This window comes from Orycteropus afer, unplaced genomic scaffold, assembly GCF_000298275.1.
Source record: "Orycteropus afer afer isolate SDZICR_OR568_19922 unplaced genomic scaffold, OryAfe1.0 scaffold00232, whole genome shotgun sequence".
NCBI lineage: Eukaryota > Metazoa > Chordata > Mammalia > Tubulidentata > Orycteropodidae > Orycteropus > Orycteropus afer.
The window spans coordinates 5,304,942-5,320,297 of NW_006921819.1; the positions used below are offsets into that span (position 1 = coordinate 5,304,942).

General features: G+C 44.9%; 1 protein-coding gene across 1 annotated transcript in view; it reads left to right on the forward strand.

The window, feature by feature from the left end:
• The first annotated feature begins 6,530 nt into the window (after positions 1 to 6,530).
• IMPA2 (inositol monophosphatase 2) overlaps positions 6,531 to 15,356 on the forward strand; it is a 177,519-nt gene continuing 168,693 nt past the window's right edge. The window contains exon 1 of the mRNA XM_007948919.1: positions 6,531 to 6,629. Within this exon, the coding sequence (XP_007947110.1) occupies positions 6,531 to 6,629 (99 nt within the window). The remainder of the gene's footprint in view (positions 6,630 to 15,356) is intronic.

The window sequence follows — 15,356 nt, forward strand, 5'->3', positions numbered from 1 at the left end:
CCAATCTGTAGGTTCTCTTTTGACTCTTTTGGAGAAGTCTTTGGAAGCACATAAAAATTTGATTTTTAGAAGGTCCCAATCATCTGGTTTCTCTTCTGCTGTTTGTGCATTTTGGGTTATGTTTGATAGGCTATTTATGCCATATTGTTGTTGTTATATGCCATATTATAGCCCCTAAATTTGCCCCTTGTTTTTCCTTGAGGAACTCTATAGTTTAAGGTTTCACATTTAAGTCTTTGATCCATCTGGAGTTTGTTTTTGTGTATGGTCTGAGATACAGATCTGGTTTCATTTTTCTGCAAATGGATCTCCAGTTTTGCCAACACCATTTATTAAACAAACATTCTCTTCCTCATTTAATAGATTTCAGCCCTTTGTCAAAGTTCAGCTGACCATAGGTCGATGGATCTATTTCTGGGTTCTCAATTCTATTCCATTGTTCTATGTGTCTGTCATTATACCCATATCAGGCAGTTTTGACTACTGTGGTTGTATAGTAGGTAAAGAAAATAAATTTAAAAAAATTTGCAAATGGAGCATAAGCTTTTAATAAAAACTCAGAAAATCACCAACATCACTGAATAACTTGTGTGAAAATTTTTGAATGGGGACTGTGGTGATTAAGTTTGTGTGTCAACTTGGCTAGGCCTGGTTGAGAGGCTGGGGAGCTGGATGTATTTATTCCCCATGGTGAGACTGGCAATCAACTCCATGGTGGAATCTACTTTGAGCAGCTGAGTAGCTGCCTTTGGGTATGTGGTCTGCTTCTCGTATATAAGAAATAGCTTTGGGAATGGTCTCTATCTTATGGCACAGTTGAACCCTGCATGTAGCTGTGTTGTTGTTCAGCAGCCTGCCATGCTCTGCCGACCTTGGGACATTCAATCGTCTTGAATTAATAGCCTGCCATGTGATTTGGTAACATTGGAACTGTGCCATTTTATTTGTCAACCTTTGGATCTTCAGCCTCAGTAGCCAGTAGCTGCCTGAGTGAAGAGATGCCTTGAGCTTCAGTGGGCCGGGAGCAAGAGGCAGAGCTGAAGCCTAAGGTTGAGGGCTTTCACCCAGCCTCTAGAGCCTGGCAATTTGAACTTGGACTTAAAGCCTCCAAACTGTAAGAGAATAAACTCCTGTTTCTTCAAGCCATCCCATTTGTGGTATTACTTCTGTTAGTGCTACACTAGGTAACCAGAACAGGAACCTAAAGTGCTGTGAAACCTTCACCAAAAACACAAGAAAATGTTATTATTATTATTTTAAAAAAGCAGATAAACATTTGCCTGAAAACCCTCCCATTTTAAAATAGTGGTGTGCAGAACAGTTTATTACCTTGTCCCCATACTAACCTTTTCAACCCCAAGAATCTTCCCCACCCAGCAGTGAGATCTGATACCTGAGTTACTTTAAAGCAGGGAGGGAGGGAGGCGCCTATCATAGGAATATTTTAGGAGCAAACATTGCTTTTTAAGCTAAAGAAAATTCACAGCCCAGTGAATAAAATTAGAAATTTTGAAAAAGCTAGGCAGCCAGAGAGATCTTGCCTCCCTCCTCCCGCGACCCCCAAGAGCCACTTGGCCAGGGTGGGGGTAAAGGGTAGGGAAGAGGAGCACTGCTGAGAAAGAGGAGGAGTTCAAGCCTATTGAGGGTGATGTGGAACCTGGGTAGACGGGAGTGGGGGAAGAAGACTTCTCTTGGGAGATTGCTGTTCCTGGTCCCATTCCACAGGATACCCACAGGGGGATGCTTGCAGCAGAAAGCCGGAGTAGAACAGGTCCAGGGGAGAAAGCCTGAGACCTTTCTCCAGGGGAGTATTCTAAAGCGGCTGTGCCCTGAGAGAGAGGGACAGAGGGGCTGAGGGGTGCAGATGAACTCAAAGGAGTCTTGTGATTATGACAAAGACATTAGTCAGTGACCAAGGACCAGGCTGAGCTGGGCTACTCAGGAGATGCTAGCAGGGTTGTGCCCAAGTGGAGGAGTGGTTACTCACACCTGGCCAGGAAAAGTCACACCTCAGCATTTGCATGAAGGAGGGAGGCAGATCTAATATCAAGGTGCTTTCCCAAGGCTAAGCCCCCTTTACATGGATCCCTCTAGGATCCATGAACTGAATTGACAGACTTTTAAAACTGAGATGTCTGAAAAATCACTGGCATGTCTGAGTGATCCTGGGAGTAAGTAGATCCAGTTTTCTGCTTTCAGGCAGGATGGTCTCTAGAAGGAGAAGTTCAGTTATAGGGGAATGGAAAGTTACATTTTGTATATCTGTGTCATCCACTCAGCTAGAAGGGTCACCATGAAGAATTTTGTGTTTGAAATACTGGACATTTATTTTAGAGGATGAGCCCTTCAGTTACTGGGCTTTTAGGTAGAGGTTAAGGGAATAAAGGTGATCACTGAAGAACAAGTTCATAGTCTCCAGGATCTGTAAATGGAGACACTACAGATAAACCCCAACGAAGAGTGGTGGAGAGCATAACCAAGAAGTCAGAGTGTCCTGGAAAAGGTCTGAAAGCCAGCAGGTCTCTGGGGTTGTAAGGAGGTGTCTGGTACACTATTACACCCAGCAGGAAGAGGAAAGACCACACTAATCCAGTTCTTGTCCCCTAAATCTGAAAAATTTGGGTGTATTCTCCAGTTTTTCGGCAGATATAAATGAGCAGCAGAGATAACGCTGTTATTTGCTTACAGACCATTCTGAAGGAACATGGCTCTGTGAGGACACCTGGAACTGAGCCAGGCACAGTGCTGGGCAGTATTTAAATACAGAACATTTGTTGGAAAACACTTGCTTGAGCTAATTTAGTGAGAGGTTATTGTCATTAAAGCACGAGGATTTGTGTTCTCTATTAGAAATAGCTGATTTCAGTATTCAATGATTTAATAGATATTTATAATGTGCCAAACAACAAGCTAATTAGGCTACATTGATGAGCAAGGTAACAGTTTTTAATAATAAAAACATTAAGTGCCAAGCACATGTATATTAATACGTGGAATATTTACAAATTACCATTTTACAGATGAGGAAACTGAGGCAAAAGAGCTAATTGGTAACTTGTTCAAATTCACAGTATTTTAATTTACGGAAATCTGGCTGGCTCCAAACTGCATGCTGGTAAAAAACACATTGTTTTATCTTAAGATATTTGGAAGTTAGGCAAGGAAGTTATGAAGTCCTTTTCTCTAGATGTCCAAATTGGCTGAGATTCATAATAAGAGTATATCTAAATATATACTGAACTACCAAATTGGGTTACTCTTATGGATTGAATAGTGTCCCCCCAGAATAGGTGTTGAAAATCCTAACCTCTATGCCTGTGGTTATAATCCTATTTGGAAATGCATTGTTTTTATTACGTGAAAGAGACAGGATTAGTACAGGGTGTGCTTTAAGTCAATCTCTTACAAGATACAATAGAGATTAAACAAGCAATGCATCAAGGAAAGACGGTGAAGAGAGATGCCAAGCAACATGAAGATTGCCCAGGAGTGGAGGCTCAGAAGGACAAGAGCCCACAGAGAGAAAGCCTTGCCCTAGAGTCAGCACCCTGAATTTGGACTTCTAGCTTCCTAAATTGTAAGAAAATACATTTGTTTGTTAAAGCCACCCATTTGTGGTATTTCTGTCATTGCAGCACTGGATAACTAAGACTGTTACCCTATGGGGAGAAGGGCTAAGAAAGGGGCATTAAGAAGAGGCCAAAGAGAAATTTCATTACTTCCTAAAACTTCTTGGCACTGGTATTAGAAGTGATCACCAACAGAAACCTGCCTCAGATCAACAACTGAACGCATTTCATTTTAAAATGCATTCAGAGCATGGTCTTAATTCTTTTAAGTCTCACTCCCTATCTTGAAAATCATGAAAAAAAAAAATGTATAAAAAAAACCCAAAAAGATAAAGTGGAGTATCCTCTTAGCAGCCACAAACTGGTTTTTAGACCTACGGTAATTCTTGGTCTAGTGTTCTGAGCTGTAGGATGAGGAGACTGGGTGAGACTACCAGTAACCAGTTGCCATTTAGTTGACTCAAATGCAAGGTGATCCCATGTGTATTCAGAATAGAACTGTGCTCCATAAGGTTTTCCAAGGCTGATCTTTCCCAAATAGAAATTGCTACCCATTTGGCAACTGTGGGTGGACTAGAACCTTTAACCTTTCAGTGAATAAATAGCAGCTGAGCATAGGGACATAGAGTCTCCCAAAAGTTACTCAGCTCTGGTGTCCTAATTTTTTCCCTGTTGTTTGCAGTTTTTGTCTCTCATACCAAGTCTCCAATGGTTTGCACTCAACTACTAGATGAAAAATTGGTGGCTAGAACCCACCCAGTGGTGCTATGGAAGAAAGGCCTGGAAATCTGCTTCCCATTGAGTAGGAATTACTCATGACTTTTTCTTTTTTTTAACCCTACAACTTAAGTTTTCTCACAAGGTCTTTCAACATAAAGTACTAATGGGTTAAAACTAAAAATGTCTAACCCCATAGTGGTGGTTGAGTTTGTGTGTCAACTTGGCTGGGCCTGGTTGAGTGGCTCGGCAGCTGGTGGTAGTTGAGACTGGCAATCAGCTCCATAGTGGGACCTACCACAAGCAGCTGAGTAGCTGCTTTAGGGATGTGGTCTACTTCCCGTATATAAGAAACAGTTTTCAGAACTGTCTTTAGCTTGAACTCTGCATGTAGCTGAGTCGTTGTTCAGCAGCCGGCCATGCTCTGCCGACCTTGGGGCTTTCAGTGGACTTGAATGAATGGCCTGCCATGTGGTTTGGTAACATTGGGACTGTGCCATTTTACTTGTCAACCTTGGGCTTGTCAGCCTCAGCAGCCAGCAGCTGAGTGAAGAAAAGCCTCCAGTGGGCTGGAAGCAGGAGGCAAAGCTGAAGCCCAAGGCTAAGGCACTTTCACCCAGCTCCTAGAGCCTGGCACTTTGAACTTGGACTTAAAGCCTAGAAACTATAAGAGAATAAATTGTTTCTTCAAGCCATCCCATTTGTGGTATATTCCTGTCAGAGTGGCACTAGGTAACCAGAATACCCATCATGAGGTTAACTGTGTAAAAGTGTCTCATCTTGGTTCTTGTGCACATTCCTACAGTTCTTGGTCTTCCCTGACTCTGTGGAATGGTCTTCAAGAGCAATCGTACTTTGGTCAGCTCCTTTTACAAAAGTGGGAGGCAAGCAGCTTATGGAACTGCACCACTGGACACGATGCGGTCACTCTAAGAAGTACCTGTATTTATGTTTAGGTGGTGCTAGCATCACTGTAGGAGCTCTGGCAGCATAGTGCCTAAGGCACTTGACTGCTAACCAGAAGGCTGCGGTTCAAGCCCACCAGCCACTTCTCTGAAGGAAGGCTGGACAATCTACTTCCACAGTGATACTGCCTCGGAAACCCAAGGAGGGTAGTTATAAGTCGGGTCTGACTCCACAGCACCTAACAACAACAGCATCACTATTGCATCAACAGCATCAGTGATGCTGTTGTTGTTAGGTGCCGTCCTGTTGGCTCCAACTCATAGCGACCCTAGGAACAACAGAAAGAAACACTGCCAGGTTCTGTGCCAGCCTCACAATCCTTGCTATACCCATCACTGTATCTTATACCCATGCCACTGTGTCAATCTCATTGATGGCCTTTCCCTTTTTCATTGACCCTCCACTTTACCAAGCATGATATCTCTCTCCAGGGAATGGTCACTTCTGACGACATAACCACAGTTTCACTAGTGTTAAAGAATTCAGGGTTCCCTTTAGAGAGTAATCAAAGTCAGAGTACGGCAGTGCATAACACCACCTCGTGCATGCCGTCTCCGAGTGTGTGTTTTGCGCTCAGAGCTACTCCTAACGCCCACAGCCCTGTCCCCCAATTTCTTTCCGCAAAGCGCCCAGCACCAAAAGCCGGAGATTGAGAAAGGCTCTTGAGCGCAAAGCTGCGAGCACAAGGTAATGCGCCATCCGCCTCCCGGGCTCAGCTGGAGCTATCGCCTCCGCCGCGCGTACCTATCCGGCGGCACCCTGATCTCCACCAGCTTCTTTACGTTCTTTACACCTTCACCGCCACCTTTTTCGGTGGCGCCCCTGATAGGCCGCTCTTCCCTAGCCACAAGGAATATACTGTCTAGGGCTGGGTCTCCGCGCAGGGCAGGCACAGGGGCGGGGCCTCAGAACGGGGGCGGGGCCTTGGTATCTGGGTGGAGGGGCGGGAGGTGCCGGCGGGGCGGAGTCTACAGGCCTCTACGGAGGCAACAAGGCGGATATTTCAGGCCGAAGCGCGCTAGGCGCTGGCGGGGTTGGGCGGGGCGGAGGGGCGGAGGCGCGACGCGGCCAGAGCTCTCCTGGTTGTACCGGATCATGGACTGTTCTCTGCCAGCTCAGCTGTGAGGCGGGCGTCGAAGTTTCGGAGCGTGGTTTCGGGGCGGTGGAGCTGGTGGAAATCGGGGTCCTGCGTCCTCCGCCGCTGCCATCCTCCTCAGCGCCCCCACAGTTCCCCAGCCAGGAAAAGGCTGGAGGTGGCCAGGCCCGGCCGAGGCAGCAATGAAGCCATGCCCAGAAGACGAGACTGCGGCGGCCGCGGGGAACCCCTGGGAGGAGTGTTTCGAGGCGGCAGTGCAGCTGGCGCTCCGGGCGGGACAGGTCAGCGGCAGGCCCATGGGGTGGAGACACCCTCTGAGCTACTGGCGCCACCCTTCTTTCCCACTGCCTCCTCCCCTCCTTACTCCCTTTCTCCTCTCAGTGCCCTCTCTGCCCCTCAGTTCCCCGCGCCCTCCTCGCTTCTTCCCCTCCGCGTCCCCTCCGCTCCCTGAGCGACCCGCAAGCGCCGCGCAGCGTCCCATCAGGGTCGCACATTTCCTCTGGTGTCCACCCGGGGCAGGCAGTGGAGGACTGGTTCTGGCCAGGTCACGCCCATTGGGAACTTTTTCAAGTCTTGAGAAAATAAAGTCAGAAGGAAAGGCGCGCTGTCCTCTGCGAAGCTGCAGGGAGTTCGGCTCTTCGGAGTGCTGTGCGGGTGGCTAGCCGCGGGAAGGCCAGTGTAGGAGTGCCGGCCGGCCCGGGCTTCGGGTGCTTTGGGACAGCGTGCCGCCGCCGTCTGCTCGCTGCAGCCCGCCAGTGCTGAGTGTGAGACTGTGAAAGGAGCTCTTTGTGTTTTGTTTCCTGGACAAATCTTCTCTTTACCTTCCTTTAGCCCCAAGGAGCTAAGAGAGGTGATCGCCTCCTTTATCCATGCCCTGTCGCTTTCCCTAGTGACAGACGCAGCCACCAATGAAACCTACCAGACATGGCCTTTTGCCTTTGGCAGTTGAATGGCTAACTGCAGGTTACTTGACCTTGAATTGTAGAGAGTAAGTCAGAATATATTAGCCATGCAAATCAGTCTAGGACTTTAAAAATCCCTCCAAGGCTAGAAATACAACCTCTATTTGATTTGAAGGAACTGTGATGGATCCAGTGACTGGACCATGAGTGTGTCACCAGGTTTACTCCCCAGCCGCGTGGAGATCTGGCAGCTTACTCTGAGTCCATACAGTGATTAGTACAGAGCGCTCCATGGGAACTTGTTTCCCTGATCGACGGATGAACACCAAGTAACAGGACTAAAGAAAACCAAAGATTACAGTTAGAAGTGGATTGCTGCTCCACTGTTTTCTCATTTTCGTTTTTTGTGTTTTGTTCCCTGCATTTTGCTCAGTACCCAGACCAGTGCCTAACTCATAGTAGCTACCAGAAAGTATTTGTGCAGTGTATGGATGAATACTGGTCCTCCTAGGTGTGTCAGGGGCAGGGTTGGGTTGATAGATGGCTTCCTCTGTTTTTCGCTTGTTTGTTTAGGTACATGATTGGCCAGAAGGAGTGGTGTGGGCAGATTGACTGTTTTTTATATCCAAACAGCATTTTTTTTTTTTCAGGTTAACATTCTGAAAATGCTATACAGATTTTCCCTACATGTTAAAATCAGGTTGTTAACCAATCTTAACTCTGCAGTGTGTCGTCACACACAAAGTAGATAGTGCTTTTCCTTGAGGTGCCCTCTCTAAAACCAGTGGTTGTGGAGTGGACCCTGACTCATGACAATCCCATGTGTGCCAAAGTAAAACTGCTGTACAGGGTTTCATTTGCTGATTTTTCAGAGGTAGATCCCCAGGCCTTTCTTTCCAAAGAAGCTTTGGTGGTGCAGTGGTTAAAGCATTCTGCTGCTAACCAAAAGGTTGTTGAGTCCAACCCACCAGTTGCTCCTTGTAAAGATTTATAGCCCTGGAGACTATGAGGCAGTTCTACTCTGTCCTAAAGGGTCTCTGTGAGTCAGAATTGACTCAGTGCCCTTAGGTTTTGTTTTGTATTTTTTTCTTCCCAGGTGCCACTGGGTGGACTCTAACCTCCAACCTTTTGATTAGCATCTGAGCATTTTAGCTGTTTGCACCTCTAGAGGCTCCTTGACTCCTATGGTACCTTTTAAAGGTTAACCTTCAACACAGAAGGGCCCTCTTTGTTTTAAGGATCAAAGACTTGGGCTCTAAAGACCGCAGGATTTATAAAGGACTGTTTTGAAACTTTACCCTTTGCCTTCATTACCTTCCTGCCCTGAGGAAAGAAAGGACCCAGGCCTCCAAGGGAGTCAGTCAGACAAGATAGCTGCAGGCAGAGTTCTTCCTGGAAAGCAGCTCCCTCCTTTGTCTGGTGAAGCTCTGCTCTCACTTCCTCCCTCCCACCTCACTTCCTGTCCAAAAAGAGCATCATCAGGATGTTTAGGAACTTTAGATCCCACCATAAAACTTTTCTTCCTTGAGGCTTTGAGGAGAAGCCAGCTCAGGATTCAGAAGCTACTGTGTAAACATGGGTGAGCTAAGTTATGGTTGTCTGTGGCTTTTCAAATTTAGATACTTGAAGAAACAGAAGGGTTTAATACTGGTTTTACTTAACAAACTCAGATTGAGTTTGTGCCATGGCAGGCACAGTTATAAATGTCTTATAAATTTTAACTTATTTAAGAGACATTTTATGTGTTTGCAACTTGCCAACAACAAAAAAAGAAGAAGAAGGAGGGAATGGACTAAAGATTCTGCCATTAGGAGTCTAGTCAGGAAGCCCATGGCTCTGGGGCTGTCTTCAGCATTATGCTGATGCTTCCTGCCTGCTGGGCAGTAGGTGAGAGAATGGTCTGTGGCTGAGGAAGACAGAAGTCATGCAAGGGCGTTGTAACCTGGATTAAAGGGACAGTTGTTTTAATAATGCTCTTGTAATCAGGGTGCAAGTTAGAGAAAATATGAGCTCCAGCCAGGTAGCCCAGTGAGCGAGAAAAGGTGGTTCATGGTGGTCATTTTTTGAACCCACTGTAGCTAAAAGTGTTTGACACAGTCTGCATGGCCTTGTGCTCCAAATGCCTACTCCTTACCAGTACCCAAGCTGGTACTTGGGTTCTGCTGTCTTTGCTACTCTCAGCATTCCAGAGCCTGTATACGTGCTGAAAGTTAGTGGGCATGGGTTTGGGGTGTGGGTGGTGTAGACCTCTCAAAAGATCAAATATCAGCTGCCCTTGATCATTCAGACATTGGTTCAGGTCATAGCAGCCCTAGACCATTTGCTACCACTTCCCTTTTGCCTGGCTCCCTTTGTCCTGTCCATGAAATATCCACAAAAGCTCCTGTCTAGGCCTCCCTCCCCTAAAGTGCTGCGTTCTCCAAAGTGGTTCCCCTGTTCTTTCTCCCTCCTTTGTCTTGCCCCTATACCATTCTTTCAGTGTCTCTGGGAATCATCACATTTCTTCTAATCTCAACTACCTGCACTGCTTGCAGGCCAAAGGAGCACCTTGGGCTAAAGCAGCCCCATTCCAACCACCTCCAAAATACTAGTATTCATTGACATGGATGTTAACCGTTTCTTTCTCTTATGTGATATGTGAACAAAAGTTCTTAGAAAACCATGCTTTTTTAATTCTGCAGGGGCAGTTTCAGGTTTGTTAATGTAGAAAAAAACTTTAAGAAAAAAATACAAAATTATGAATTCAAAATAAGATACAAAAGTTACTATTTAGTTATAGTAAAAAAATCACAAGAATATGAATTTTAAGAAGTTAACAAATAACACAAGCATCACGAAATTCATAAAAATAACAATTCATTTTAAAAAAAGAGTCACTTGTCTGTCGAGTTGATTCTGGCTCATGGAAACCTCATGTGTATCAGAGAAGAACTTTGCTCCATAGGGTGGTTTTCAATGGCTGATTTTTCAGAAGTAGATCATCAGGCCTTCCTTTCGGGGCCTCTTTTAGTTAGCAGCCAAGTGCATTAACTGTTGCATCACCCAAGGATTTTGTTTCTTTCCATGATTTCCATTTTGAGCTGGTGTAAATTGCTAGAATTTGATGGCTTGCTCTGGACTGGATTTTGCTTATGGATGCAGATTTCAAGGAGGGGTCCTATGAGTCAGATCCTGCTTGAGGGCAGTGAGTGGTTTTTTTAAAATTTAAAATGGAAGGCGGTAAAGGCATGAAGTGGCTGGCTTACATGCTTTGGTGGTGTACGCCAACATGAGGGGGCACCAGGGAGGATCCTAACTGAATAGGTCTGGGGAAGAAAGAGTGGGGAAGATACTAATAGGATTATATGATTCAGTTGTGAGTGTTGATTTGTTAACGAGGTTAATTGTGATTTAGAAGCCATAACTGTGAAAAGAGTGGACTAAGGGGGAGGCACTGTGGGACTGGATTACAGTGGCCAAACCTAAAGTCCCTTAAAGGTTTTGCTGTGCTGATGTTTTTTGAGGCTCAGGGCAAGGCAATAACCTTCTCTAAGTTAAAATTTGTTGGATGCCAGAAAGGGTGAAGCTGAAATGCCTTTTGGATAACCTGATCAGATCAGATGAATATCTGCAGACCTGAGTGGCAGGTATCTATGTAACGGCACTCTGAGGACTCTTTGCTCTACTGAAAGACTAATTGTTAATGACCGATTTGGACTGGTAAAATGATTGGGAGGGGGAAGTTATCCTCTAAGTATGAAAGATGCATGGCTAGAAAAGGCAGGGATGGCCTGTAGTGAGATGGATCACTTTTATATGGCCTTTCTTACTGTAGTCTTGTATCTCCCACCAAATGATTGGGTGATTGGGTGGGACTATGTACATTAAGGTGCTTGTGACCCACCAAATGGATTGGATAGCTTGCTAATAATGTAAGTAAGGTACTTGGCACCCTTGTGGGGGTGAGATCATGCAGATAAGGTAATATGGAACATTAACAGGTGATTAGTCAGTTTTGCCATCCCACTAGGCTTAAAATGTGCCATCCCAGAGGCAGAAAGGGGAGACTTCACTACCACCAAGATAAAAAGCTAGGATTGGAGCACATCCCTTGAACTCTGAATCCCTGTACTGAGAACTTCCTAGACCTCAGAGACAGACAGAGAGAGAGAGAGGGAGAGAGAGAGGGAGAGAGAGAGAGTGCACGTGTGTGCACGTGTGCGTGCTAACGCTAGCAGAGCAGTAACACTGGAGATGGCAAGAGACAATGAGAATCAGTAGGAGGGAAATGGTGGCAGCAGAAGCAGCAGAACCAGGAGGCCAGTATGAGGAGGTGAGGTGGGCTTCTTAGCCCACATAGTGAGGTGGCTATAGTGATCATTGCTGACCCATGGAGCAAAAGAGCTGAGCACCTTTGGGTCAGTGCTTACTGGAGGAGCAGGAAGCTTCCAGGCACTTACTGCCAGAGCTAAAGACCTTTGTAACACTTGCCTGAGCAGCGCTGAGTCCAGGCTGAGGGGCTGAGGGCCCAAAAGAGAGAAAGCCTTACCCTAGAGCCAGCACCTTGAATTTGAACTTCTAGCCTTATAAACTATGAGAAAATAAATGTTTGTTAAAGCTACCCAATTGTGGTAATTCTGTTATAAACAGACAAACAAATTCACTGCTGTGGAGTTGGATCCCAGTCATAGTGACCCCTCCTTGGGTTTCCAAGGCAGTATCACTATGGAAGTAGATTGCCCAGCCTTCCTTCTGAGGAGTAGCTGGTGGGTATGAACTGCCAGACTTCTGGTTAGCAATTATATGCCTTGGGCACTATGCCACCAGAGCTCCTGTTATAGCAGTACTAAATAATATAGACTTGGTTACTGAGAAGTGGGGGTGCTACTCTAACAAATACCTAAAATATGGAAGTAGTTTTGGAATTGGGTAATGGGTAGAGGTTGGAAGAGACTGCTAACCAGAAGGCCGGCAGTTCAAACCCACTAGCAACTTCTCGGAAGGAAGGTTGGGCAATTTACTTCTGTAGTGATACTGCCTACAGTGAAACCCAAGGAGGGGTTGCTATGAGTCGGGTCCAACTCTATGGAAAACAACAACAACAACAATAGTAAATACCTAGATTTCCTTGAAGAGTCTATTGTAAAATTATGAATGGCATAGGCAATTCTGATGAGGGTTTACCGGGAAGTGAGGAGAGATGTAGAGAAAGTCATCTGAGAGAATACATGTGGTACCAGTAACAGAATGTTGCTAGAAATGTGGATGCTAAATGTGCTTCTGGTGAGGCTTTAAAAGAAAATGATGAATGTGTAATTGGACAGTAGAGGAATGGTGATGCTTTTGTACAGTGGCAAAGAACTTGTCTGAATTATGTTAAAATATTTGATGGAAGATAGAACTTGTAAGTGATGAACTTGGATAGATATTTGGCTGAGAAGATTTCTAAGCAAGATCTTAGTGGTTTCTCCTTGATGCTTGTAGTAAAATGTGAGAGGACAAAAGATGTACTTAAAAATGAGCTAAGCAAAATTTTTAGATTTGGAAAATTCTGTTGTACGAACTAAGGAAACATATTCCAAAACTTTCACCAAGTATGACTAATAAGCCCACTGGCATTGAGTTGTTTCTGACTCATGGTGACCCTATAGGACAAAGTAGAACAGCCTCATAGGGTTTCCATAATGTATCAGTTTAAACTGAAGGGAGTGGGGGATAGAGAAAGAAAGGAAAGATCATTGTCTGCCTCTTGGAATTCTAGAGTTAGGAAACAGGCCAAAGGAGCTACATCTGTTGTTCTCCAAAAAGAAAAGGATCATCCTTGGAGCAGCTCAGAGATCAACAGAACCGTTGGAAAGAAAATTGGAAGCTGCATGGGTTTTAAAGGATGGAGTCACATCTTCCTTAGTTTAAAAGAGTCAAACATTTACCAACTTGATTCTAGAGAGCAGGGCTGCTGTTCATGAGTGCCAGGGGAATAGGGCCATTGCCCAAAGCTGAGGAGGTGAGGCTGCCATTCCAAGGGGCAGAAGAACAAAGGGTCTGTCCAGGCTGGGGGGCCAGGGTCACCACTCAGATAGACTAGGAGAATGGGGCTGTCCCAAGCCTGGAAAATGGAGCTGAAGCCCAGGGCCAAGGGGGCTCCACCCAGAATCCTGATGATTTTGCCAACACCCAGAGTCTGGAGGCCATTGCCCAGATGGTCCCAAAGATCAGAGGATTATTTTCAGGCCTTGAAAGCTAATGTAAATTGTTGTGCTGGGTTTTAGACTTACTGGGTGCCTGCTGTCCCTTCTTTCCTTCCTATTTCTCCCATTTGTAATGAAAATTTCTGCCTTGTGCCTGTTCCCCCATTGTACCTTGGAAATAGATAACTTGTAAACTATGTTTCACAGATTCACAGGTGAAGAGAAATTTTGCCCCAGGATGGGATGTGCCTAAAATCTCACCCATGTTTGATTTAAATGCTTCAGAATATTAGATTTTGGACTTGGAGTTGATTTAAGACTTCCAGGATGACATGATGGCGTGAATGTGTTATGTATGTGGGAAGGACATGAATTGTGGGGGGCCAAAGGATGGAATATTATGAATTGAATTGTGTTCCATAAAAATAAGTGTTGTCAGGGAGATAGCTTAGAGGGCAGGAATGCATGGACAAGAAGGGCACAGGGGAAAGGTAACCACAGGGAGGAAGTGGGAAGAGGGCTGTTACATTGTGGGATTGCAGTCAATGCCATAAAACAAAATGTGCATGAAGTGTTGTATGGAAAATGAATTTACTCTGAAAACTTTCTCCCAAACCAAACACACACACACACGCACACGTTTTTAATTTTTGTGTGTATGTGTGTGTGTGTTGTAAATCCTAAACTCTCTGTCTGTGGTTATAATCCTGTTTGGGAGTGCATTGTCTTTATTATGTCAATAAGGCAGGATTAGTGTAGGGTGTATCTTGAGTCAGTCTCTTAAAAGATATAAAAGAGATTAACCAAGCCAGCCAGCAAGGAGAGATAGAGAAAGAGAGATGCCAAGCCACATGAAGACTGACCAGGAGCAGAGGCTCAGAAGAGACAAGGACCTTCCTCCAAAGCCAACAGAGAGAGAAAGCCTTGCCCTAGAGCCAGCACCCTGAATTTGGACTTCCAGTTTCCTAAACTGTGAGAAAATGAATTTCTGTTTGTTAAAGCCATCTTCTTGTGATATTTCTGTTATGGCAACACTAGATAACTAATATAGCAGCCAAGCACATTAACCATTGCATCACCCAACATTCTTGTTTCTTACTATGATCTGCATATTTTCAGCACCAGCTGCCACTGGACATACTCACTTAACTCATCTGCCCCTCTAATATTTAGGTCACCATGCCAAATCAGTTGGCATGGTGGACAGTAGGAGCATTTCTGGAAGCCATTCCTGCACAAGAATGCTAGCAATACCTTACAGACAGATATGACTGCAAACCTCACAGATACACCTCATCAAGCGCAAAGTAAATGGATCACCACTCAACTTCCTTTAGCTAAAAATGCCTGCATCCATTCCAGTGCTACCTGATACTATGTATGATGGAAAGGAGATCATGGTGGAAAGAGACAGCAGTTGGGTAGACAGTTAAAATAGTTTATTTATGCACATTTTCAAAAAGTGGGCACTTTGCTAAGACCCATTGCAAAGCCTCATGCAAGTCAGGACCTTGGAACTTAAGCTTCCTTTGCTTCACAATAAATTCATCTCTGTTTACTTGTAATGTAAAATCTTAGGATAGTAGAAAAATAAAAATTGAGTACTCCACCCACAGTACTCCAGACTTACTGCCAGACTCACTCCTTTTACTGCCAGATTACATTGCCAACCCAGCCTCTCAACTTCTCAAAGTTGGGGCCTGTTGTTCTAGCCTACTATATGGCTCTTTGCCCACCAGATCCAAGTACATAGAGTTTTCAGAACACAGGTTGCATCTCCTGGTTTCCTGAAAAACATCTTATCCCTAAAAAACCAGTTCTCGCTCTCTCTTTCTTTTAAAGTGTGATTTGGGTGAAAATTTACAGAGCAAATTCACTTTCCATACAGCAGTTCACATACACTTTGTCTCATGACATTGACTACAATTTACCACAATGC